The 24,372-nt window shown below is 50.1% G+C and overlaps 1 protein-coding gene across 12 annotated transcripts in view; it reads right to left on the minus strand.

Annotated features, from left to right (window-relative positions):
• Window positions 1-24,372, minus strand: part of MYLK (myosin light chain kinase) — a 268,280-nt gene that overhangs the window by 172,527 nt on the left and 71,381 nt on the right. For 5 of the 12 annotated variants that reach the window (XM_072725233.1, XM_072725192.1, XM_072725191.1 and 2 more), the window contains exons 1-2: window positions 8,195-8,736; window positions 3,031-3,198 (exon numbers count right to left, since the gene is read on the minus strand). In XM_072725233.1, the coding sequence (XP_072581334.1) occupies window positions 3,031-3,198; window positions 8,195-8,224 (198 nt within the window). In that variant the 5' untranslated portion in view covers window positions 8,225-8,736. Of the gene's footprint in view, window positions 1-3,030; window positions 3,199-4,094; window positions 4,257-8,194; window positions 8,750-24,372 lie in introns of those variants that run through there. The other 7 variants (XM_072725225.1, XM_072725216.1, XM_072725226.1 and 4 more) reach the window with 4 other exon arrangements.

The raw sequence follows: 24,372 nt of genomic DNA on the forward strand, positions 1-24,372 counted from the left end.
TTGTGGTCCCTCTTCAGAAAGAGCTGGGACATCCCAGTACCCTCTACACCAGGCTTTAGGACTTGAGCTGGTGGTGGCACTTTCAAGAGGGCCGTAGATGGAGCTCCTGGGAGCTGCCACAAAGAAGAGAAGGGTTCATGCTTTGCAATGAGCACCAGCCTGCCTGGGCCTAAGCAGTAGCTTGAAGGCTTAATTTTAGAAATTCATTCATAAGAGATTCTGCAAGAGCCCAGTTAATGAAGAGCTGAGGTTCTGATGTCACTGTGAAGACACCAGGATTGGTTTGGTACAGAATGAGCACCTGGAACAGGATGTTCCCCAGCACCTGGACGGCAAAGTCATGTGGTTGCAGCAATGAAGGGTAACCTGCATTGGAGGAAGAGAACCATGGGCTACACTCAGTGGGTAACCTTGTTTGAGCTCAATCTTTTGTAACTTGCAACTCCTGCTCAAAGCCCATGTCACTCCAGGTTAACCCCAGCTTGCTTCTCCTTTCTCTGTGGGCATCAGGGCAGGAACACTCCCTGTTCGACTATGTCTCTGGTAGCAAAACAACCGGCATCCTCATTCTGGAATCTTCTAAAGTGACTCTTCCCTACTGCAAAATATCCCTCTGCCCTTTGGTATGGTGATTATACACACTTGCAGCACGCTAGTTTAAGAGCACTTTCTAGGACAGCCTCTCCCTCTGTGTTTCCACTTGCAAAGCTCTCAGATGGAGCCAGATACTCCATCTAAGATCTCTCTGGAACTGTCTTCCTACTGTGTCTGCTATCCACCAGCATGCTGCCAAGGTGTTGTTCTGCATTAATTTCAGGCAGGTTGGAAGGGGTAAAGTAGCTCCGCAGGCTGACTTTTAAGGAATGCATTCACTTTGACATATAATCCACACGCAACATAGAAAGTCAACTTTCACCAACAGAGGCAAAATGAAATTTTCAAACACAGAATGCTGTACTTTAAAAAATGCTACAGTCAACATTGTGAAAGCATTCGACCCACTGAATTGTTTATCTTATGGCAGTTAAGTTTATGTTATGTGGATTTTATCTCATTAAAAAACTACTGTATTACTATGCTTTTTAACTGTATGAAGTGGTTTTACCATTTTCTCCCTCAACTTATTTTCTTTTCACATTCCTGTAGGCCAGAAATACAGAAACCACCAGCTGTTTCTTCTCAGATAAGAAAACCCAGGTCCATAGAAGGTGTGAAACCAACAGGAGGATGACCAACTAACAGAGAACTTAGTTGGCTGATGCCTGGGCCAGTGCTCATTCTACAAGGTTCCAAAGCAAATAACTCCAGGGCATGGTCCCTTCATGACTTCCAAAGGCAGCAAAGGAAGTAGAAGTACCACCATGCTACAGAGGAAGCTAAGTCCTCTCTTCCTCTCCACGTCTGCCAGGATTTAAGAACAGGAATTCATCTGTCAGAGGCAGGAGTGCAGGAAAGAAGGTACTGGAGTCATTTTTGCTAAGCCATTTTTTCCAGTTCATTTTTTATATATTATCTTTTAAGTATAAAGTCAGTGTTTTATAACACACTCACAAAGTGGTCCAGCCACCATCGCTGTCTCATCCCAGAACATCTCCATCAACCCCAGTAGGAACCCTCTGCCCATTAGCAGTCCCTGCTGCTCCTCCCTGGCTCCCGGCAACCACAAATCTACGATCGCTTTGCCTATTCTGGACATCTCATACCCAGAGAGGCATTCAGCATGTGGCCTCTTGTGCCTGGCTGCTCTCACTTAGCAGGATCTTCTCCAGCGTGCATCCACACTGCAGCATGGATCTTCGGGTCGCTCCCTTTCATGGAGTAAGCCAAAGCTAAGTCCCCAGGGATTCTTTCCCTGCTTCTTTCCTGCCAGCTGCCGGGATGTGGGGGTGACCATCAGGGCAACAGAAGAGAGCCTTCATTCTGGCAGGGCCCAGAAAGAAGAAACAGACTCGCCCAGCACCGTCACCAACATTCCCCACGATCCTCTTCAAGGGGAACGTGTGACAAGGATGATGATGTCCAACTCACCGGCAAAGAGTCTTAACTATGGGACTGTGTGGGGCGCGCATCACAAGCGGCCTATGCACTCTCCAGATGGCAAGGGCCATCCTACACAAGGCCAAGCCTGGTGCTGGAACAAAGGTAAGGCCCAGTGTCACTTGGGATGAGTGACATGCTTGCTCCCTTTCTTCTACAAGAGTGGAGGGGCCCCTTAAACTGTAGATTCATAATGCAACCTATGCATTTCTCATCACCTCAGCTGTCTTTTTGCTCAAGTCAAAGGCTTCTAGCCTCTCAGGTGTTTCCCGGGGTGGATTCCCCATGTTTAACTCAGGACAAATAATACCCGCCAATGTCCCGGACTCCCACGTGCATCTCCCCATCAAGCTGATGATGTAACTTTCTGGCGGCCTGAGCCAGCAGTGTCACAAGTCTCCCCACCGGGGCATAACCTTAGTATTCTTACAGCGGTTCGTCAATGTCCCTGCCATCATTTTCTCCGTTCTAGCACAGGGCGGACAAGGAGTTACCATGCCTAATTTGCAGAAGAGGAAATGGAGCCCCAGTGGAGCAAAGGACCAGTATTCATTAGCACAAGGGACTCCATCTCCCACCTGGATGGATGCACCAAGCAGACACATGAGAGGCTATTTCACAAAACGCTCCTTTGAGGGAGGAAGTGAAAGAAAATTTACAGTCTGTTCTCAACTGTCCAGCTTTGAGGACACATATTTCAACCCAAGCTGCATGGTTCCTGCCACCAGCCCCGGTCATCAGCCATGCTTAAGTAGCACATACCCAGAACATGCCCTACGTTAACAGTAAAGCATCCCAGCATCCCTTCCCAACCCAGACCAACATCAACCATAAATCAAACAAGTTGCGTAAACTGAGAGACATTCACTTGATGTGTGGGTGGGGAGAACACCAGGCTTCCACAAGCTCCAACCTGCTGGGGCATGGGCCGGGGAAGCGGTGACGACCCTGCCCCATCTCCTCTCCGACCTCCCCTCCAGCCACGCTTCTTACCCTCCCTTCAAACTTGGCGGTGGCTCCTTCTCTGATGCAGAGGTTCCGAGGGGGCAAAATGAAAGCAGGGGCCTCTGTCGGGGGTGCAGACCCGACCCTCGAGTGATCCACACTGACGGAGGTTTTAGAAGCCTGTGTCAAGGCGGCCAGCTTCACATCCCCCATGGTCTGCAAACAGGAAGGAAGACCAGGTCAGATGAGACAAAGTGCAGCCCCTCGTCCCTGTGCATGGCCAGTGGGCGCCCCGTCAGGTCAGGGCTGGCCTGGAGCTCCTCTCTGGGAATGAGAGGCTCTGTGTCCTCCACATGCAAGGCTGCCAGGGTGAGGCTCAGCCTGCCCCAGCACCAGCACCAGCACAGGGCCACACACCTGCCTCCCCTACACCCTACAGAGAACTTCGAAGAAAGAGCAGCTAGGGACACCTGGGTGGCTCAGGGGTTGAGCGTCTGTCTTTGGCTCAGGTCATGATCCTGGGGTTGTGGGATCGAGTCCTATATTGGGCTCCCTACAGGGAGCCTGCTTCTCCCTCTGCCTGTGTCTCTGCCTCTCTCTGTGTGTGTCTCTCATGAATAAATAAAGTCTTAAAAGGAAAGGGGGCAGCTGGAGCAAGAATGGAGGGACCAGCTGATCTCAGCCCTTCTACAGCTGACATCTAAAGCCAGTATTTAATAATCGCTGGCTCTTTAAACATGTAAACCAAGCACTCACAACAGAAAGTAAAAGCTGCTTTTGCCTGAACTGTGAGAGGTCACAGGCTAAAGAAAAACAGGATCCATCTTCCCAGAAAGGAAAGAGTTTGGGGTTAAAACAGCAAGGATCCTGGCTGAGGTGAGGAGAGGTGAGAGCGAGCGGATGAATGAGGGAAGGAAGTGGGTCTTGGGAGGACATCCCACTTCTGGGGACCAGATGGTGGAAAGCTTCGCAGGTCACAGAACGTGGTGGGGTGGGTGGGGGCGTTCTAAGATTATTCAGGTTAATTTCTCCATTTACCACTGAGGCCCGGAGAGGGTAGGTCACTAGCCCAAAGAGACAGAGCAAAATGATGGCATCACCGGCAAGAATACCTCAGGCTCCCAGCTCCTGGCACAGGGCCCAGTCAGGCCTGGACAGGATGTCGATGGGGGCTGGCAGGTTAGCTGGAGCAAAGGGACTTCCTTGGGATTGATTCCAGAAGTGGAATTAGTAACAGGTGCGAATCTGAGTTCTTGGTGGTAGGCAGCAGAACAGACTGGCTGTCATAAACAGAGAAGGGATTTGTTGGAAAGATGGGGAAGGAAGGGCTCCCCACATCCACAGGAAAGAATGGAGGACAAGGCTGGGAAAACGGGCAGTGGTTGAGAGAAGCTGGGGAGGGGGTGGGGGAAGGGGTGATCAGACCCCAGGTAGTCGCTGGACGCCCACAGCCACCACCTGGAGGACAGCTCAAGCACCCCTGCTCTAGGTTCCAAGCCAGGTGGGAGCCTCAGCAGGCTGGGACAGCTCCAGATTGGGGACCGCATCTCACTGGCCATGGAACGGTGGTGTCAGGGGCATGTAATTAGTTTGTTGAAATTTCTAACATCTAATAAAAATAAAGTAGGGATATGCCTTTTGAAGCTGAAGCTCAAGTAACAAAGAGCCAGGTTTGTTTATAACAGAGCACATCCTCTGCTTGACAAACCCAGCTTTCTCTTTTGCCAATAAGGTATTAGCTGCGCAAACAAAATCCTTTCCAAATGATAAGCCTCACAGGTTCACAGCGGTAGATGACAATATAAGCAAAACTTCTGTAGCACTTAGCCTCCACCAGAAGCTGTTCTAAGCACTTTTGAATAACAGCTCATTTGCTCCTCATATAAACACGATGAGATGGATAATCCCATCATCCCCATTTTATGGATTAGGCACGGCAAGATTAAGAAATTTGCCCAAAGTCGTGGGATTTAGTAGGGGCCAGGACTGGCACCTTGACCCAAGAGCTCCTACTCTTAACCACCGGCCCTCTTACCCCCTTGGATGTGGTTAGAGATGGCTGGTGGAGAGAGGGGTCTGAGGTCGGGGTAGCAAGTGAGAGAGCTACTAGCATATACATATAAAATTAAGCTTTTCTGCATGTCAAAATATACCATCAACAACATTGAAAGACGGATGGGATAAAGAGTTTGCAACAAAAACAAAGGACTGGAATACTTTACATCTGAGAAGGAAATGGCCCCACAGATAAATGGGCAGAGGCTATGACTCAGGCAGGTCACAGAAGACAGACAAATGGCCACTGAAACAAACGGACATGGCCTGACCTCAGTGAGAATCCAAGAGCGCAAATTAAGAACAAGCTATTGTCTTTCTTAAAAAACTGACCACACTGACATTTAAAAGGCAAGATGACATAAGACTGCGGTGAGGCGGCACAGTCACACCCTCCTGGGGGGCATATAAATTGCCAAATTGTTTTCCGGAGAGATGGCATCAAAGAGATCCTTAAAAAAAAAAAAAAAAAGGTCCACTTCTCCTCCCAGAAATCTTACATTTAGCAATACTGGGAATGAATCAGAGATGCAGCATAACATTCATCTCTAGGAATGTTAATCACATTATTTATAGCAGAAGAAACTGAAAAATAACCCTGTGAAGTAGAAACAGAAATGGAAGGGCAGGCCGGGTGGCTCAGTGGTTTAGTGCCACCTTCGGCCCACGGTGTGATCCTGGAGACCTGGGATCGAGTCCCACGTCGGGCTCCCTGCAAGGAGCCTGCTTCTCCCTCTGCCTGTGTCTCTGCCTCTCTGTGTGTGTGTGTGTTTGTGTCTCTCATGAATAAATAAATAAAATCTTTTTTAAAAAAGAAAAGAAACAGAAAGGAAGACCCAATTAAGTATCTAACAGTGAGAACTGGCTGCAAACAGTGCAATATCATGTATGAGTGAATGTTTACAAGGAAAAATAATGATAGGAACTGAATGATCTAGGAGTTTTAAACTCAAAATAAGTTTTGTTATGGAATACTTCATTCATACATATAGAAAAGCAGGAATTATGATAAAATGAGCACCTCAAATGCCTATCACCTAACTTCAACAATTAACACCTATCTGGTCCAGCAGCACCACCCAAGGGTGCAGCCCCCACAGTCCAGCAAGGCCGCTCCGACTATGCTCCTTTCACAAATGAGGACACCGAAGCTCAGAAATAAAACCTGTCCAAGGTCACAGAGCTAAGAAATAGAAACCAAAACCACACCTGACCTCAGTCATACCCTCGAGAGAGAGCTCCTGGAGCATCCCATGACCCAGACGAGGCATTTCCTGCTGTCCCCAGTAAAGGGACATAAAATAGGCAGGGGCGGGGGGGAAGTATTGCCTCCCCTTCTGCTCCTAGGCCTGGCTTTAAAGACACAAGACGGCCTCTTCCCATCCCCCCTGCTTTCTGGGGAGCTAAAAATGAGGAGTGGTGACATCAGGTTCAGGACCCTCTCCGCATATTATCCTGATCCAAGATCTTCTGAGGCCTCTATTTTTTTTTAAGATTTTATTTATTTATTCATGGGAGAGAGAGAGAGAGAGAGGCAGAGACACAGGCAGAGGGAGAAGCAGGCTCCACGCAGGGAGCCCTACGTGGGACTTGATCCCAGGTCCCCAGGATCACGCCCTGAGCTGCAGGCGGCACTAAACCCCTGCACCACCGGAGCTGCCCCTTCTGAGATCTCTAAATCTCCTGAAGGCCCCGGATGCTATCATCAAAGGGAGGTTGGCTTCAAAACACAGAGCCTATCCCAATGGGAGGTCTGGCTTCATGGTTAGAAAAGGAACAGGCAAGTCCTTCTCCCTAGCCAAGAGACATCCAGTCCCCCACAAGGTGTTTGCAGGGGGTAGTTACTTAACCATCAGGCGAACAGGCGCAGGGCCCAGTCCCAGGCTGGCCAGACACACCAAACAGCTCCGCTCAGCCCATCGCCCCACCCACTGCCACCAGCAGCATAAACAGAGTTTGTCCACATTGACAAGTAATGGTTACGGACATAACTGGGAGGTTCTATCAAAAAAATAATAATAGGGGATCCCTGGGTGGCACAGCGGTTTGGCGCCTGCCTTTGGCCCAGGGCGCGATCCTGGAGACCCGGGATCGAATCCCACGTCCGGCTCCCGGTGCATGGAGCCTGCTTCTCCCTCTGCCTGTGTCTCTGCCTCTCTCTCTCTCTCTCATAAATAAATAAATAATAAATAAATAAATAAATCAGGGGTGCCTGGCTGGCTTTAGTCAGTGGAGCATGAGACTCTCCATCTTGGGGTTGTGAGTTCAAACCCCCATACCGGGCATAGAGAGCACTTAAAAAAACAAAACCTTTAAAATAATAACAGTAAATCAAACCAACCATCCTTATTCCCTTCTACTGTCTTGTCCAGCCTGCTGACCACATTCCAGTCAAGAACACCAGAGGGGCTGGGTAACTTTTGCCATAATTTCTCTACTGGCAGAGCAGTGTTCAGTGGCTGGAAACACACCCAGCTCGGGGGTTCGTTCAATACCAGTTGAATGCAGATCAAAGGACAGAGAATTAAGTGAAAAAAAAAAAAACAAAAAGGAGGGAGTCAAAGAGAACTGGATGAAGGCCCCCCCTCCCCCCATGCTCAGGCCAAAGCTCACCTCCAAAGTTTTCACGAGTAACATAATTCGTTAACCATCCAAGGCAGCACTAAGTTAACTTGACTTTAATTTGATCAAAAGCACTTTAAATTGTTTCTTGAACCCAGAAAAGAACAGTTTTCTACTATGGCCAAAAGAGAGTGAACTGCGGCAGAAAGACCCAGAAGTGTTAAAGCTTCGGGACGAAGTTATACAGCAGAACAAGTTCTGAGAAACCAGCTGTCTGTCCTCTTCGCTCCCTCCCCGGAGGGCATTTTAAACGATCTGGTCTTTAAGCAGCTGACCTGCAGCAGGGCATCCTGGCGATAGCTGCACCTACCCTACAGGTGGGGCCGGGCTCCCAGCAGCCTCTGCACCGAGCTGGCAGAGGGGCCAGCAAACACCCAGTGCAGGGGCCCCAGGTCCCCCTGGCCTGCAGTCAGCTCCCGACCACGGCCCTACCCGCTCCCAGTCCTGCAGGAGCCGCTCCTGGGCTGTGGGCTGTGCCAGGTGGCCTGGCTGGGACCATGGGGGCCAACAGTGGGCCAGGGCCGCCGTGCCTTACCGTGGCCTCCTCCCCGGGCAGTTCTCCCATGAGTCGGACGCGTGGGCAGCTCCCCCGCGGGACCGGAGAAGGAAGGCGGCCCAGGGGAGCCGGACGCTGCGCGGCCCAGGGCTCGACTCCAAGCCAAGGGGCGGCCGCTGCCTCTGCGCGCAGATGTTGCAACTCGCCTTCGGCCGGGCAGCCAACTTCGCTCGTCGGGAGATCTGTTGTTCTAATCCGCCCAGCTGGGGTGACCTTTGAAACCCCTGGCTGCCAGCTGTAGAGGCGCTCAGTGGAGTCCCGGGGAGACCAGGAGGGGAAGCTCACAGGTCTCTACTCGTTCGGAGCTGCCGATTCCAATCTCAGTGTGGAGCAAAGGGAGGATGCTGCCAAGCGGAGAGCTGAACCCTTGGGGGGGGGGAGCTGGGCACACCCCCAGCTCCACATCTGGCCTGGAACGTCACTCACCCCTTGGCACATCTGGCACGGGATTACCACATAGGGCTCATGGGGATGTGAGCCTCCCGAGACCCAGCTCTTTCCTCCTTAAGCTGAAGAAGTCCTGCTGATGATCCCTGGAGTGGGAGGCAAGCCCAGAGAACAGACGACGGGGAACTCCCGTGCTGCAACCGTCGTCGGGAATCCGGGCTGAGATCTGACCCAGGCTCCACGCATTCATGTCACACACAGGGCCTGGTGGGGCTCGTTCTGGCCCCCGGGGAGCTTCAGGACTGGTCCTTGGTGCATACTACTGAGGCACGGTAGCAGGTGATGCCGGCCCCGTCCTCCGCCAGGGGACGGAAGGTTTGCCCTAGCTGCACGGGGATCTCTCATCCTATGCGGCTCACGCCAGGGGACAAACTGCAGATGCCTGAATCACGAATGACAAGGCTTTAAAGCCTTTCCGTTTGGGCCCTTGAATAACTGGTATTTTTGTGACACTCAGGTAGCCCCTTACCCCCTGGCTCAGCAGTTCTCAAGTTTTTGGTCACAGAGCCCCTTTATGCTCCTAAGAATCAGTGATTCACTCAAAAACATTAATAAGCCCATTTGATGTTCACATAACACTTTTCAAGGAAAACGATTTTTTCAAAGCAAAAAACAGTTTAGTAAGAAGAATTGTTCATTTTTGCAAATTCCTGTAATGTCTGGCTAATAGAAGACAGCTAGATTTTCATATCTGCTTCTATATTCAGTCTGCTGTGATGCAGCTGCTGGAAAGAGGGTGAAAAAGGTCAACGCCATCTTATTACAAAGATGATCTGGACCTCTGGGCCCCCGAACGAGTCTCAGGGATCCCAAGGATCCCCTGGGGGCCCACTCTGAGAACTGTTGCTTTAACCCAGCCCCCTAGCCTCCCCATCACCATCTGCTCTCCCGTCTGTCCTCCTAAAAATGCACAACCAGAAAGGGAAAAGTGGTTATACGGGATAGTGGAGTGTGGTTCTGAGGAATGGGGGAGGAGGAGGGTGAATCGATATCTAATTTGGTTCCACGTTTTCTTCCAAAGAGAATGGCTCAACAAACGTGCGCCGGAGAGATCTGAAGCTGAAACAGATACTGCAACGCTGCACATAGACCTCTGGCCCCACAGAGGATAGGTTGGTCCCATTAGCAACATGCATCAAATCTCTTCCGTCCTATCCTCTCTGTCTCAAAGATCAGAGTTGACAGTCATGTAGTTGTGTGGTTCTAAGATTGACATCTGCCCCCCCTCCCCCCACTGGAGCACAAACTCTACTGGGTCAAGATCCCGTGTGTTCCACTAACTGCTGTATCCCCAATGCCTATAGTACTCATGAGCACATGATAAGTTGAGAAACAAGTACTCGTGGAATACATGAACAGAAAGTTGGGCTAAAAAAGTATTGGGGAAAAAAAATAAACCTCTCCCAAATTATGACACCACTTAACTTTATTGTATAGGGAATGCTAAGATCATTGGAGAGTGGATATAGGGAAATAAGTGGGCGAACAGGTCACTACGATTAAAAAAATCTCCTCCGGAGTCTATAGGTATTTGGTTCCAGACGCATGGGTGCCAGTCTGGCTTTAAACCAGGCATGTGACTCGTGCATCCTTTCTACTCTGCTTCTCAGTCTTCCAGGGTGTGAAATGGGGATGATGATGTCCTGCCTTGGAACCTTGGGTAGACTGAGTTTCCCGCTGGCATTTCCAAGCAACTTGGATCCAGGTCCCCAGCTTCCCAAGGGAAAGCACTCAGTGCAAACCCTGTCTGAGCTCTTCCCTGGGCCACCAGGCCGATTCTTCCCTCCCCTGGGCTTCCCAGGCCTTTTCTCTAAAAAAGCACGTGAAAGGAGGGGCTGGGGTTCTGCAGGCAGATGAACTGCCCACGTCAGCCTGGCCACATCAGCAGAGCAGCAGACCACAGGCGGGAGGAAGATGCCGGCTCAGCGACACCACTCTGAGTGCCCACATCTTTGGCAGAAAGTTATTTTTAAATTTTCTTAAAAGGGGAGACACGCACATGCACACACACACACGCAGATCAGATCAAATAAACACACCCAACTGCACACACAGTGTGAATGAGCAAGGCCTGGTCTCTTGGAGCTGCTCTCTTCCTATTGGGATTCTTGCTTAATTTGGGATTTAATGAGAAAAGGCTGAGAGAAGCTTTTGGCAATAAAAGTCACATGCAAAAAAAAAAAAAAATCAGAACCAGAAACTCTGATTATTAGTAAATTAGCAAAAACACATTTCCATCACAATCCAGCAACGATCCTAAATGTTCATTCATTTTGTTATCAGGTCTTATTGCTACAGGAGCAAGTTTGAGGTCACAAGTGTGTTGATCCAACCATCCCCTTCTCCCTGTTAAGTCATACCAACTGTGCCCAGTTTTTTAAACTCCACGAGATGAGCACTGCAATACTCACGTAGAGGGGTCAGGCCCTACCACCCTGTGTCCGTGGGAGCCCAGAAAAGCACTTCGGGGAACAGGAACAGTACTCAGGGTGTCCATCCCCGGGATGCCCCGTGGACGGGAACAGACCGCTCAACAGTCAGACGCCGCATTCTCTGCCGCTCCACTGTGTGGCCTGAGGCAAGTGAAAACCTCTGCGCGTCTTAGGTGACTCATCTACAAACAGGGCTCCTGCTAACACCCTGTCACCTGCACGCTGCCACGGGGGTCAGCAATGTGGAAGAAAAGCAGCCCCAGCCCAGTCTCTGGCAGAGAATAAGTGCTCAACCTGCGGCAGCTGCTGTGGTTAACATCCTCGTTGTTGTTTCAAGATCTTTCAGAAGCTCAGAGGATGGAAGCAGCCTTGGCCACGGAGGAGGCCACAGGAGAAACCGGGTGGGGGGGTGAAGGGACATCTGAGAGACACTCAGCAACCCTGGTACTCACTGGGGCTGCACCGTAACCAGCTGTGCGATCTTAAGGAAGTCATTGCCCTTCTCTCCTGATGGATGGGCCTCTCCAGACACTTCCTGCCCTAGTCCACCTATGTCTCTAGGACTGCCACCAGCACGACATAGGACACCTGGGCAGGTGGGAAAGGCTTGGCAGAGAGAGCCAAGCCCACAGCAGGAACCTGATGCAGGACACCAGGAGGGGAGGAAAGAAACTTCTGTTCCCAGCCACCACGCAGGGCTTCACAGGCTGGGCAGCCGAACCAGGTGGGCACACCTGAGAGACGCCAGCATCTGCCATGAGGACAGAGACGGGGTCAGGACTAAGGACGGCCACTATTCTTGCCATTATTCCAGCTTCGCAGTCTCTGGCCAGCTCCCAAGCGGAGCCTCTGATTGGATGAAGTCTGTCCAGAGAGAATCTGGGGCAAACGCTGAGGGGGGACGCCCAAGGTAAAAAGGAGAAAAAGAGAGAACCAATAATAGCTACTCTTTGGTGGGCGCGTACTTAAGGCGACTTACCTCATTTAATCCCTTAGAATGGAGAATATTAACAGCAAAATTAACGGGGCAGAGTGTTGGGCAGTATCATTCGCTCATAAAGTAAATGGAACATGTTCCTTTTCTTTCTACTACTTTATTCTTCTCCCGCCCCCTGCCCCAGTTCAGCCAATATCCAGCGCCAGTGTCAGAGGGATGAAGGAAGATCTAGAAAGGAGAGGGAGGGGGAGTAAAGGAAAGGTCACCCCTCTGTGCCACAGTCTGCTCTTCAGAGAAGCCCAGGAAAGCTCTGGAAGAGAAAGCCCAGAACGGAAGTGAGCCTCGCGAGGCTGCTGACCACTCTCTGCCCCAGCGGGGGCTCTGAACAGTCTCTCTAGCTCCACACTGGTGTGCTTCATCCCTTCTTCCCTAGCCAGCCCTAAAGCACCCCTCTAAAAAAATAAATAAATAAATAAAATAATAAAAAAAATAAAGCACCCCTCTGCCTTGTGCAGGCGGCTGGAGTGTGGCAATGCTCTGAAGGGACAGGCGTGGACGACCTTGGGCTGCTCTAAGAACACAGACGTACAAGAGGGATGAGCAGAGGTCACCCAGGCCTGGCTGCTGGACACGGCTGCTGAGGCTCCACTGCACACAGTTCAGGGGAGATGCCAGCCTGTTTCTGGCCTGTTTCTTCTGGGAAAATTGCTCTGTGGTTGGACTAGCATCAGTCTGATCTGAGGGGAGACTGATGCGAGGAGACAGGATGAGGAGGATCCCTTTGTGGGAGCCCTGCCCTTCCGTGTGAGAGCCTCAGGTTGGGCTGGAGTGTCCCCCAAGGAGTATCCCCCAAGGATGGGGCAGCAGGAAGCGCTGCCGCCAGGAGGGCCTGTGGAGGTGCAGAGGGCTGGTAAGAACCAAGGCAGGATCTCAAGACTCTGCAGCCACAAGCCACGGCTGGGCCTCCTGGGGCCCGGGGCAGTGCTGTCACCCATCTGGCTCTAGCGTGTGTGTGCTTCACTCAGGCTTCCCTTACCCAGAGGCCTTGGGACGCTTCTCTTGCAAATCCTCTCCCATGTGACACAGCAGAGTAAAATGAGGCACGAGCCAACCTGATGTGTCAGCTCCCAGGGGCCCCGATTTGAAATTCAAGTTTGCAGCTGGTTTCTGATTACTCCCACCAACACGATCTGAATCCCCTGGCTGAAGCCAGAGGCCTGGCAAACTGTTCCGGATTTCTAGTGCACCTTCCACCCTTGACTAGCGCTCAGACAAGAGGGCAGGTGCGAGAGAAGCACGAGGAGGGAGCCAAGGCTGGGTGTCTCCAGCATGCCAGGAGCGAAAGCACTAAATCCAGCTAGGTTTTGCCCATGCAGTTTTCAGGCTGGCTGCCTTGGCTGGAGAGAAAGGACCAATTCCTCCTCGGGGGTCAAGCCCAGAACTGCATCAAAAACACAGCTGGGGTAACCACCCGTCCTAGGACAAGAGCAACAACAAGTCGGCAATTCAAGAGCAAGCCAGGTGGTGACAGCCAGCCAATGGACTTTGAGGAAGGGGTCCCATCCCAGGCTTTGTGGTCAAAAATGCCTGGGTGGCTCAGTGGTTGAGTGTCTACCTTTGGCTCAGGTCATGATCCCTGGGTCCCGGGATCGAGTCCTGCATCAGGCTCCGTTGGGAGGAGCCTGCTTCTCCCTCTGCCTGGGTCTCTGCCTCTTTCTGTGTCTCTCATGAATAAATAAAACTTAAAAAAAAAAACGCCTAGACTTGACCCTGCCTCTGCCACTTAGCAGCTGAATGACCTTGCATGGTTTACTTAATCTCATTAAACCTTAATTTCTCTGTAAATCTGTTTTGTGGCGCTCTGCGGAGATTAGAGCAACTTCAAGTATCTAACACAGAGCAAATACTTGGAAGAGCCAATATATTGTAACTGTAACATGCAAAGCAACTTCTAACATCCCCTGGCACACAGCAATCCCTCCCTCAAATATAAATAGTTGATAATTATCAAATAATTGATCATTATTTACCAATTGATAAAATAGTCAATTATTATGGAGAATAAGAGGTATCACATTTCACTTAGATGTTCTAATTTATCTAAATACTGCCCTATTGCAAAGATCAGATTACTCCTTCATGTCTGAATGTTGACTTGTTTTTATCAGTTGTCACTGGCCAGACAATATGCATCACTCCCTCCCTCCCCACCTCTGGCTTACTATAAGCACTCTGGAATATGGCTAGATCATAGAACACTGAGGGTTGCAAGGGGACCTAAGTCATCTAGTCGAACCGCCTTTCCTTTATTTTACAGATGAAGAAACTGGGGCCCAGAGTGGACCAATGTATCTTCAAAAAGATGGATGCAGGGGCCTCTGAGTCCCTACAGCATGGCCCAGGCCCATCGAGGCAGGTGAGCCCTGTGATAGAAGCTGAACTCAAAGCAGGGGGATGATAATGCATGCCTAAAAGCAACAAAACTCACCTGAAAAGGGGATCTTCTTGAGTCACAAAGAACAGTTTGAGTCAAGAGAAGCTGAGAGAGTTACAGTCTTTCAACTGACTGAGACCAGGTTGTGGAGTGTGTAGAGGATGGCGATGCTCTTCACTTAATGCTGCCAAAAGGGTTTTTATTTAAGATTAACATTAAGCTACTGACAACTTACACAATGCTTTCCCAACCCAGATCTCACCTCAACTTCACAATATATATTGAGATATGTTGTGACTCCATTTATTGATGGGAACTCTGAGGCTCTAAGACCAAGTGACTTGTCTGAAGTCATAGAGCTAATAAAGCGAAACTGGAAGCCAATCCTTCTGAACTCCAAATCCTAGCTCTATTTAGTAACATGCTCAAGAAGAATTCATCAAGATACGTTGAATCCTATTATTATAATAAATACAATGCCCAAAAGGAAATTTCCACTGTGGCAGCTTTGGTGATATTCTCTTAGATTTATTGGAATGCTATCTGATGGGTACAAATTTGACTAATGTAGTTAATCCCTTGTCCAGGGAAAGCCCCTTATATTTGTCCTAAAGAAATGGGTGACTTCATTTCAATCCCTAATGCCTGAGAGCCCATGCATACTAGGTAATCTCTAGCAAATGTAAGCAGGCCCCTGTATACATCAGTAGATCTGCCCCCCTCCCACAGATGCTCCCTCTTCCCCTTCACAGGCTCTGCCCCAAAGCCTGCCGCTCATTTCCAGGCTCCCTTCCACTCCCCTCCCATTGGCTGGGCACGGCCCCAGACCTTGGCTTTGGGTGCTGCATCAGAACTGCCAGGAGGAGCATACCTTGGCAGAATGACAAGTCCTATGTTGCCACATGCAGTTCACCCCTTGCCCTCGCCCACCCTCCCATGATATGAGGGCCCATCCCCAGGACAGCTTCCAGCTGCAGAAGAGAAACAATGGCTTAGTGTTTCCTGGAACTTACCTGGGGTGGTGGAGGGCTGCCAACCCAACCCAGCCAGGTTTATCAGCCCATGGGCCAAAAGGCAGGCTCAGACACAGCCCTGCTCTTCCAGCCTTCCTTGGCCTTCACTTGCAGAGGCTGCATCTTCTCCCCCCTTCTGTTGCTTCCACCCCTACCCAACACTGTCCAGTCCCACTAGGAGCAAGGGCACCGAGAGCCTGCCCTCCGAGGTTCCTTCCAGGTTCTTGGGTACCACTTACCCTAGGAACCTGGGATGCTGCTGAGTAGGAGCTTAGAAACAATGCAATCCCACCTCCATCCCCACAGGGGCACTTCTGTGTGCCTTCTGGGGACACTTGAGGCCATCTCATCCCAGAACATCAACTGTACTCAAAGATCTGGAGGAAGCATTTTTCTATTAAAAGCAACATGTTCAAATAAATAAATAAATAAATAAATAAATAAATAAATAAATAAACCCAACACATTCTGGGACATGGGTGGCTCCATTGGCTAAGCATCCATTCTTGCTTTCAGCTCGGGTTATGATCTCAGGGTCATGGGATTAAACCCCTGAGTTGGGCAGGGTGGGGAGAGCTGCTCAGCAAGGAGTCTACTTGGGATTCTCCCTCTACTTCTGCCCCTCTCTCCCCACTCATACTCTGTCTCTCTCAAATAAATAAATAAATAAATAAATAAATAAATAAATAAATAAAATCTTTTTAAAAACCCCAGCACATGCACATTATTGCATTAAATGACAACTAAGGGACTTACAAATAAATGTAGGACTTCAAAGAAATGTGATGCTTTCCACAAGCTGCTTCAGGCTACTACGCCCCAAGCCCCTATCCCTGAGCACATGTTCTTTCTCCACTTCCCTTGGGGATGGCAAAGTCAGAAAGTTGGAGAAGCACCGGTCCAATCCAACCCTTCTGTTTCACATAAAACAGAAGCCTCAGGTCCAAACAAATGAGAGGACCATGATCACAAATATCCCTGTTACAAACAGAAATAGCCCACCATCCAATGCTTCCTGGGAGCCAGCTACCATAGCGAGGGTTGTTACCTAACTTCTACTTTCAAAACAACTCCGTGTAATAGGTATTATTTTCATTTTGAAGACTCAGAAGTTGAGCAATGGCTCCAAGGTCACAGAACTCACAGTAACAGCTATTTCTTATCAGCTGGCTTTAAACCTGGGTCTGTGGCTCCAAGGTTCAGACCCTTGGTAACAGCGTCACACTGTTAGAGATGCCACGGGGAGGATCTGGGAGGGGTTGGAGTCCAAGGTCTTGGTGTCTTGTCCTGGCTCTGCCAGGAGATGACTCACAATCACAGACACAAGGGGACATTTGCTCACCTTCTCAGTCTGTAGATAAGAAAATCCAGGCCCCGAGGGAAGGGCTGGCTTAAGGCTAGAGCCACCAAATTTCAGGGACAGGATCAGCTAACAGTGACCCCTGGGAAAGTGCGAGAAGACCTCTAGCATCTCTCCTGGATGTGTGTTATCTGTTTATACAGATGTACATCATTTCTAATCCGATGTGCACATCCCGTCTGGCTCTGTGAGCCCAAGCACCTGCGGGGGCCCTCACACACTCTGGTCTGCAGACAGCAGCTCAGACAAGCTACCCTTAACCTCTCCTTGGGGACCTGGATGAGCATGGTAAGGGAGCTTGTGTGACAATCACCAGTCACTTCTGGCTCTGAAGTGACCAGCTAGTCTGCTTGTAATTAGGTAAGTCTTGTACACCAGGAAGGAGAACGTATACACGGTAGCCAAAAGCCACAGCCACAAACACGCACACTCCTCTCAGCAAGGAAATTCCAGAAGTTCATTCATTCCTGTGGTTCACGTCTATAAGAATCTTCCAGATCCCAACCTCAAGGTCATGGATGTTTGTCTACAAAGCCAATTCCACGGCTGGACAAAAGCATGCTGACACGATGCAACTCCCTCTTCACTACTTAGAACGTTTATGTTATCGAGGCCACATGTTGGTCATCTGGGCCAATCGAGCCAGGTTCATCGAGTTTGTGCTCCCCGCAGAGAAGAACCCCAGTTTAGGGTCAAAACACACAGTCTGTCCACATATCCACCACTACGTGTTTCTGGACACCTACGACGATGACTACAACTGTAAATAAGGTAAGAGGTTAATCAGAGCGTGCTAGACACTACATCCTCCCCATATAATAACGTAAGTGCTGCAGGAAGACTGAAAACACATCCCTTCCTTCTGACCTCATCCTGCCAGTGGCCTCCATTTGCCTCCATGATCTCCCTCCCTCACACCCTGACTGCCCTCCCCACCCCTTCCTCACTGAAGTGGCCACTCTGTGGGTGAAGGGTTCAATCTGCAGTCCTTGAGCACCACAGGTGGATGGGGCATCCTCTGGGTCTGGAGCTGGGATCTGCTGAGCCCGGGGCCTCTCTGAACCTCGATCTCAGGTTTGGACCGGCAGTGTGTCAGCAGGAACACAGCAAACTGGGACTGACCTCCTGGAGAGGGGAACCTCTGCTCAGAGGTGTCGACTCACCTGGCTCTCAGTGGGGAGGAGAGGGCATCTGTCCCTCCCAATCCTCTCTCGGAAATGGAGACAACTCACATGCAGAGGGAAAAGCCTTTCCCCACAGGAGGTCCCATCAGCAGCCAGAGAAGGAAGTGCCAGCCAACAGGAAGATCAATGGGCCACCACCCCGCATTAGCTGGGAGAACACAGACTTTGAGGATGGAGGACTTGGAACCTGACTGGAGAGGCCAGATTAACAGAGGACAATAGAACCACAGAAGCCAGGAAGGTAGGGTTAGAAATAAAACAGCCAGTGGAGCATTGGCCTGCTCACAGGCCCTAAAGCCCTTCGTGGTTTTCCACTCCTGAACCGAGCAATTCTCCATCCGGTGTGGGACACTCAGCCAACACAAAAGCCGCAGTGTGTTTCCCAGCACCGGCGTAGAGGGAGACACGGCCCCAGCATCTGTGGGGCGTTAAATGTTTTCTCCCCCATTGGAACAAGATTGACACAGGACTCTAAAGAGAAGTACGCTGCCTGCCATCACTGCAAATGGCCATTCTACTTATTAGACCATTTTCTTCTAGGCAACTTAGGTAAGCTTCTATCCAGTGGGCACAGCAGCCAACCAGCTAGGCCTCTCCAGATTTGGTTGGTTAGGCCTAAAACGGAGCTCCTCGTGTGCATGTCCACACCAAACACATGTATTAAGTTAACAATGCACATCTAACTGCTAACCTCCATTTCTAACAGTTGTGTAACATTTAACAAAATGCTGTCACCCAGGGCATTGGGTGCCTTGCAACCGTAAGACACCCAGGGCGCCGCCTTCAGCCCAGGGCCTGATCCTGGAGACCCGGGATCGAGTCCCACGTCGGGCTCCCTGCATGGAGCCTGCTTCTCCCTCTGCCTGTGTCTCTGCCTCTCTCTCTCTCTCTCTCTCTCTCTCTGTCTCCCATGAATAAATAAATAAAATCTTTAAAAAATAAAATAAAATGTTTTTAAAAATGCTGTCACCTGGAGCTTTTATCATTAATGTTTCATGCAGAGAATGTTTTTGCTCTTAGTTTGGTGTTTTAGCATTACCCAATATGACACTTTTCTTGGAGAAAGCAGTTCCCAAGGCCCAGGGTCTACTACGGGGCGATTCGGGACATTATACCAAAGAACTCTTGCCATCAACTCTGCTCTGCCTCACGCCCACCAGTGGGCGTGTCCAGTGGGCGTGTTCTCTAGCGGCCTTGTCCTGCTTGGTTTTTGGGCCCAAGAGAAAAACTGAACTTCACTATTGATGGCACCTGGTCCCTGTGGCATAGATAAAATGCAATGAGGGAAAGAGCAGAGCTGTCTTGTTTAACACTGTTCCAGTTTAAGCCTTCACGATGGTACTTTCTCCCCCATGAAAAGGTCGGGTTCTCCCCCCAGACCACTCTGGGAAGCTGGGATTTGCAACGAGCACCCGCTTGCTCAGGTGTCCTCTCTCGGCTGACCTCTGAAGGTTCCTGTCAAGTAGGTATAGCCTGGCCTCCAAAGCAGAGCTCGCTCTCTCCCTCTCTTAAGTGAGGCCATGCTCTTCTTTCCCCTTCTGTCTTAACTGAAGAGTTAAAAGAGCATCCAGGTGTCCCTATAAGTCTCATTTTTAGTGACTGTGCAATATGCTGCCAAGTGGATGAACCATAATTTACTCAATCATGCCCCTGTTGTTTACCATTTAGGTTGCTTCCAGTCTCACTAAAACAGATGACGTCACAAGTCACAGTTTCATGAACACAACTTTTCCTTCATTCTGGATTATTTCCCCAAGACATATTTTACGAATTCCAATTACTGGGTCAAGTGCATGAACCTCCTTATGGCTCATAAATCTGGGTCCCCTTGATTCATGTCAGCCTGCTACCTATGCTGACTCGTGCCCCCCCCCCCCCCCAAATATTCTCTCATTCCTCAGCTCCAGTTTGAGCTTGAGCTCCTTGAACTGGTGCCAGGGCTTAGGCAGGGGCCAGGTCCAAGGATTCCTGCACAGTTTGGAGGGATGTGCACTTAGATACCCAACCAAGTTAGGCAAGGCTTGGGAAGTGAGGCAAGTGTTGAGCAAGGCAGGAGAAGATCCAACTCCAAGGAGTCATGAAGTTCAAAACAACAGTTGTTATCGAGCAAACCATCAGGCCTACTGCCCCGTCCTATATAATGTTGCCAGTGGGGGAGCCCTGGATTGCCATGGGTAGTCGTTTTCCTGCAGCTGCATCCTGCTCGAATCTCAAAAGTCCCCACTACTTGGAGCCCTTGCTAGCAGGGGTCTAAGACACGAGCACCCGTCCAGGACCAAGTTCCCACAAATCTGTGACAAAACACAAAACTGAGGATGGCGCCGGGTTTTCCATACACCCAGCGTGCGTAGTTTAACAGACGCTTCAATCTCAGTTCACGTCCTTCATACTTTGTGGTCATCAACATATTCTCTCATTTATTTGTAAAATGTCCATGGCTTTGTTGCACTGGCAGTTCGTTCACTCACCACATACTTTTTGAGAGCTTGAGAGCTCTATCTGCCAGGTGCTATTACGGATCCTGGAGACTGTGGTGAACACAACAAAGGCACCCTTCACCAAAGCACTTGGATGGTCAGCTTTTCTGCCTGTAATGTAAGTGCCTGTCGTTAAGCTTCTGATTGCTCGGGCATCCACTTCAAAGACATCCATCTCAAACAATCAGCTAGCTACAGGACTAGATGACGAGCCAAGTCGCCCCACCCAGAAGGTTCCCTTTTTAGAGAGCTGTGGTTGGCTTACACAACTGGGCCTTTGACCACTGGCTTTCTCCTTCCCACACTTTAATTCCTGCTCTTATGTTTTAAACACAGCAATAAAGAGTGACCCTGTGAAGCCCTAGGCCCCCACCTTGGGCCCCAAGAAAAGCAGAACATGAGGACAACTCTCTCTCCCCCCATGACCTTGTTCTGTGGCCCCAGGCATGCCGTGTACCCTCTAGGGGGTGAGTAAGTAATAAATCTTGTCCTTTCTAAGTGCCCTGATGGTTGCTCTTGAGTTGTGTCTTGCAACCGTAATAAGAACCACAAGGGCTGGTCCCGACACAACATTGGCCCTGGTCAGGGAAATCTGTGGGGGCTCGCCACAAGCAATATGGGCCCAGGGGAGAGCCCCCATGGGTAGGCAGACAGGAAACACGGCCCCTGCTCAGCAGAGCACCGGCTCGGACTGCCAGGCTTCGTGTCCACGGCCACAGTGTGTGGGGCGCCAGGGAGCTCGGGTTTATAGATCTCTGTACCCCCATGCAGAGAGTTCTTGCTGAACAGTCCGTGCTCATTAAACATTTGCTGAGGACAGGACTTCAGAAAGACAGGAACACTTCCTGGAGGGCTAGTGGGGACGCTGGGTGCGTGCAGAGCCGAGGGCCCACAGGCGGGACGGAGGGGGCGTGAAGTCAGCCAGCTGCCTGCCTTCCAATCCCCGCTCTGCTGCAGGACCCTCAGCAAACTCTTTCACCTCTGGGTCCTCACTTAGGAAATGGAGAGGATGGCAATGGTACTTGCCTCAAGAAGCTGCGAGGATGCAAGCCCTCAGCAAGCGCTGGCCATAGGATAAGCCTTCCAGAAAAGCGACCGGGCTGTAGCAGTGACAGTGGCATCGTTTGGGCGCTAAACCAGTTGATTGTGTCAACATTACAGTAGGTGAAAAGGTCACAACCCGGGAAACCAAACTGAAATCGAAGATGCGTTTGGTCACAGAAGTTAAGGATGTAACAGGGAAAATCAAATTTGTATAAGAAAGATGAAAAAAAAAACCAAAAAAACCAAAAAACTAGCCGGACTTTCTCTTCCTTCTCCACGGATGTCAATGATAGGAACTGGTAAAATTTCATTTATGTCAATAATAGAAACATGACAAAATGCTCCTGCCAAACCCGGGTCTCTCCAATGGTGGGTGCATGCCAAGACCCAACCACAAATGGCCAAGATGAGTTGGGGGAAGCAGAATTCTGATACACAGTTCAGGGACTTTCCCAAAGTATGGACATTCCACAGACAGATCATTTCCGGTGCCACAGAAAGCTTTGGAATTTAAGAAGTCTGAGGGAGGGTGGGGAAGGGTAGGAAACAGATCGCTGGCCACAAGCGAGCCCAGAGACAAAGGCCCATGTTTGTGGAGGTTACTCTTAGCTCTGCAAGTGACTGAAATGGAATGCTGTGCAGATTTAATATCAGTGGTGCAGATAAAATAATGTCAGCAGACTGGATAATTAAAGATTTTTGGCTTACTGCTTCCCCCTCTCACTTTCTGGAGGGAGGTTAAGAGAGAAAATAGATGAGTCCAATAAACCAAGAATTCCTCCAATTTATGAGTATATTTTTAGTTACTCCTGACATCTGGAATAGCAGAGACATCATTTCAGGATCAGACCTGATCATGCCCTTTACACTGGGCTAAACATCTCTCTCTAAAACCCTTTGATGAAAATGTAATTATTTTAAAAATATACACAGGCTAATTGAGACCATGTTGAGGAAGTCTTTAGCTTCCAAAAGAAGGCATTTCTGGCTGAGTGGAACAGATGCCATTAAACCAGTTGCCACCACCCACTCCTCACCATCTTCCCAAATTCCTCCCTGGATCTGCATCTGGACCATACCTGCTTCGCCTAGGAGTGGAGCTGCCCAAGCCAAGAAGGGAGTGACCATGGGGTGACAGCCAAGTCCTAACAGAGTAGCACTGGATCTAAACACTTGTTCCCACTTGCTTTTTAAAGCATGGGCTATTGACAAGGAAACGGTGAATCACAGAACCACAGATACATTTAAGAGACCACAGGGATCTTTTAATTCAACCTCCCACCCAGTATAGAAATCCTGTTCTGTCCTTAACTGGGCAACAGCGGGCCTGGTATGTGTGTGTGGACTCTTGCTAGGGCCTGGCCAAGCCGGGAGGCGGGTGATTCAGGCTGGGAGAAGGATGGAACCAAAGCCATCAGAGTTAGAGGCAGGACTGAGCCAAGATTTTGCTGGGTCCCTCCATGAGACAGAGCAGACTTGCAGCTGAGCCAGACTCTCCAGCCCCTGGGGGTGGACTGGATTCCCCAGTTAGGACACAGCCTCATCCACATAGGAATCCCCTCTGGGCATGTCCGACAGTACAGAATTCTCAGAAAGGGGAGAAGAAGGGATGTCAGTGGAGGGAATTTGGGTCACTGTATTCAGCAGGGTCTGCTCTCTGAGGAAAGGTCTAGAGCACCTCATTAGAACCTTCCTCCTCCATCACTTAGCTCCTATAGAGAATAGAACGGAGGTGCTTCCTGAGGGGCCATGGACAGATCCAAGCCAGGGCATCCCAAAAGGCAATCTCCCAGAAAATCCTGCAAGAAGAAGTTCCCACACTCAGAAGCAGCCCATTCCACCATGGGCTGAGCTGTGATATGCCTCCCCTTACCTGGACCCCATTCTGCCCCCTGGGGTCACGCAGGGTAAACTCCAGTCTGCCATAAGACAGGTCTACAAATAGTTGATGACAGTCACCACTTATCCTTCTGCAGAAGGACACACTTGGTTCTTCCACTATTCCTTTTTTTTTTTTTAAGATTTATTTATTTATTCATGAGAGACACAGAGTGAGAGAGAGAGGCAGAGACACAGGCAGAGGGAGGAGCAGGCTCCATGCAGGGAGCCCGATGAGGGACTCAATCCTGGATCCTGGGATCATGAATCCTGGATCCTGGGATCATGACCTGAGCCAAAGGCAGGCGCCCAACCACTGAGTCACCCAGGCGTCCTGGTCCTTCCACTATTCCTACCAGGCATGGTTTCCAAACTCTCTTCCACATCCTCAGGGCACACACTGTTTTCACCAGGACTCCCCTGGCGTGACCCCGAGGGCTGGAGAAAGAGCACAGGAGGAGAGCGGCTAAGCTCGCAGCCTGAATCCCAGCCCCAGCACTCACTGTGCCTCAGTGTCCCGCACGCCTGATAATCTGCGTTACGAGAACAACGTCAGTCAGTTCACGAGGGCTCTTAGAGCTGTGAACTAATAAACAAACATCTGACTAAGCTCGGGCTACTTTTTAGCACAATGCTCAGCACACAGGAAGTAGGTAGCATCTACACATACCCTGTGGCTGGAGATTCCAGTCCCATTACTCTCCAGCCTCCTTACTGGTAGAGCAAAGAACCACCTCCGCTGAGCTTTGACGAGGTAAGGGACTAGGTCTCCTGGTCACTGCCTGGGCCCTAACGAGGAGGCAAGAACATTAGCTGCCTCTCCCTTTCTACTGCTGAGGTGGCAGGTGGGCGCCATTCTCCGTGGGTCTCTCCCAGTTCTGCACACCTTGCAAGTGGAAGCATGGACTGCCTTTGTTCTAGACTGTCTTTTCAAGGGTATCTGTATCATGA

Source organism: Vulpes vulpes, chromosome 1 (genome assembly GCF_048418805.1).
Source record: "Vulpes vulpes isolate BD-2025 chromosome 1, VulVul3, whole genome shotgun sequence".
NCBI classification, from domain to species: Eukaryota; Metazoa; Chordata; class Mammalia; order Carnivora; family Canidae; genus Vulpes; species Vulpes vulpes.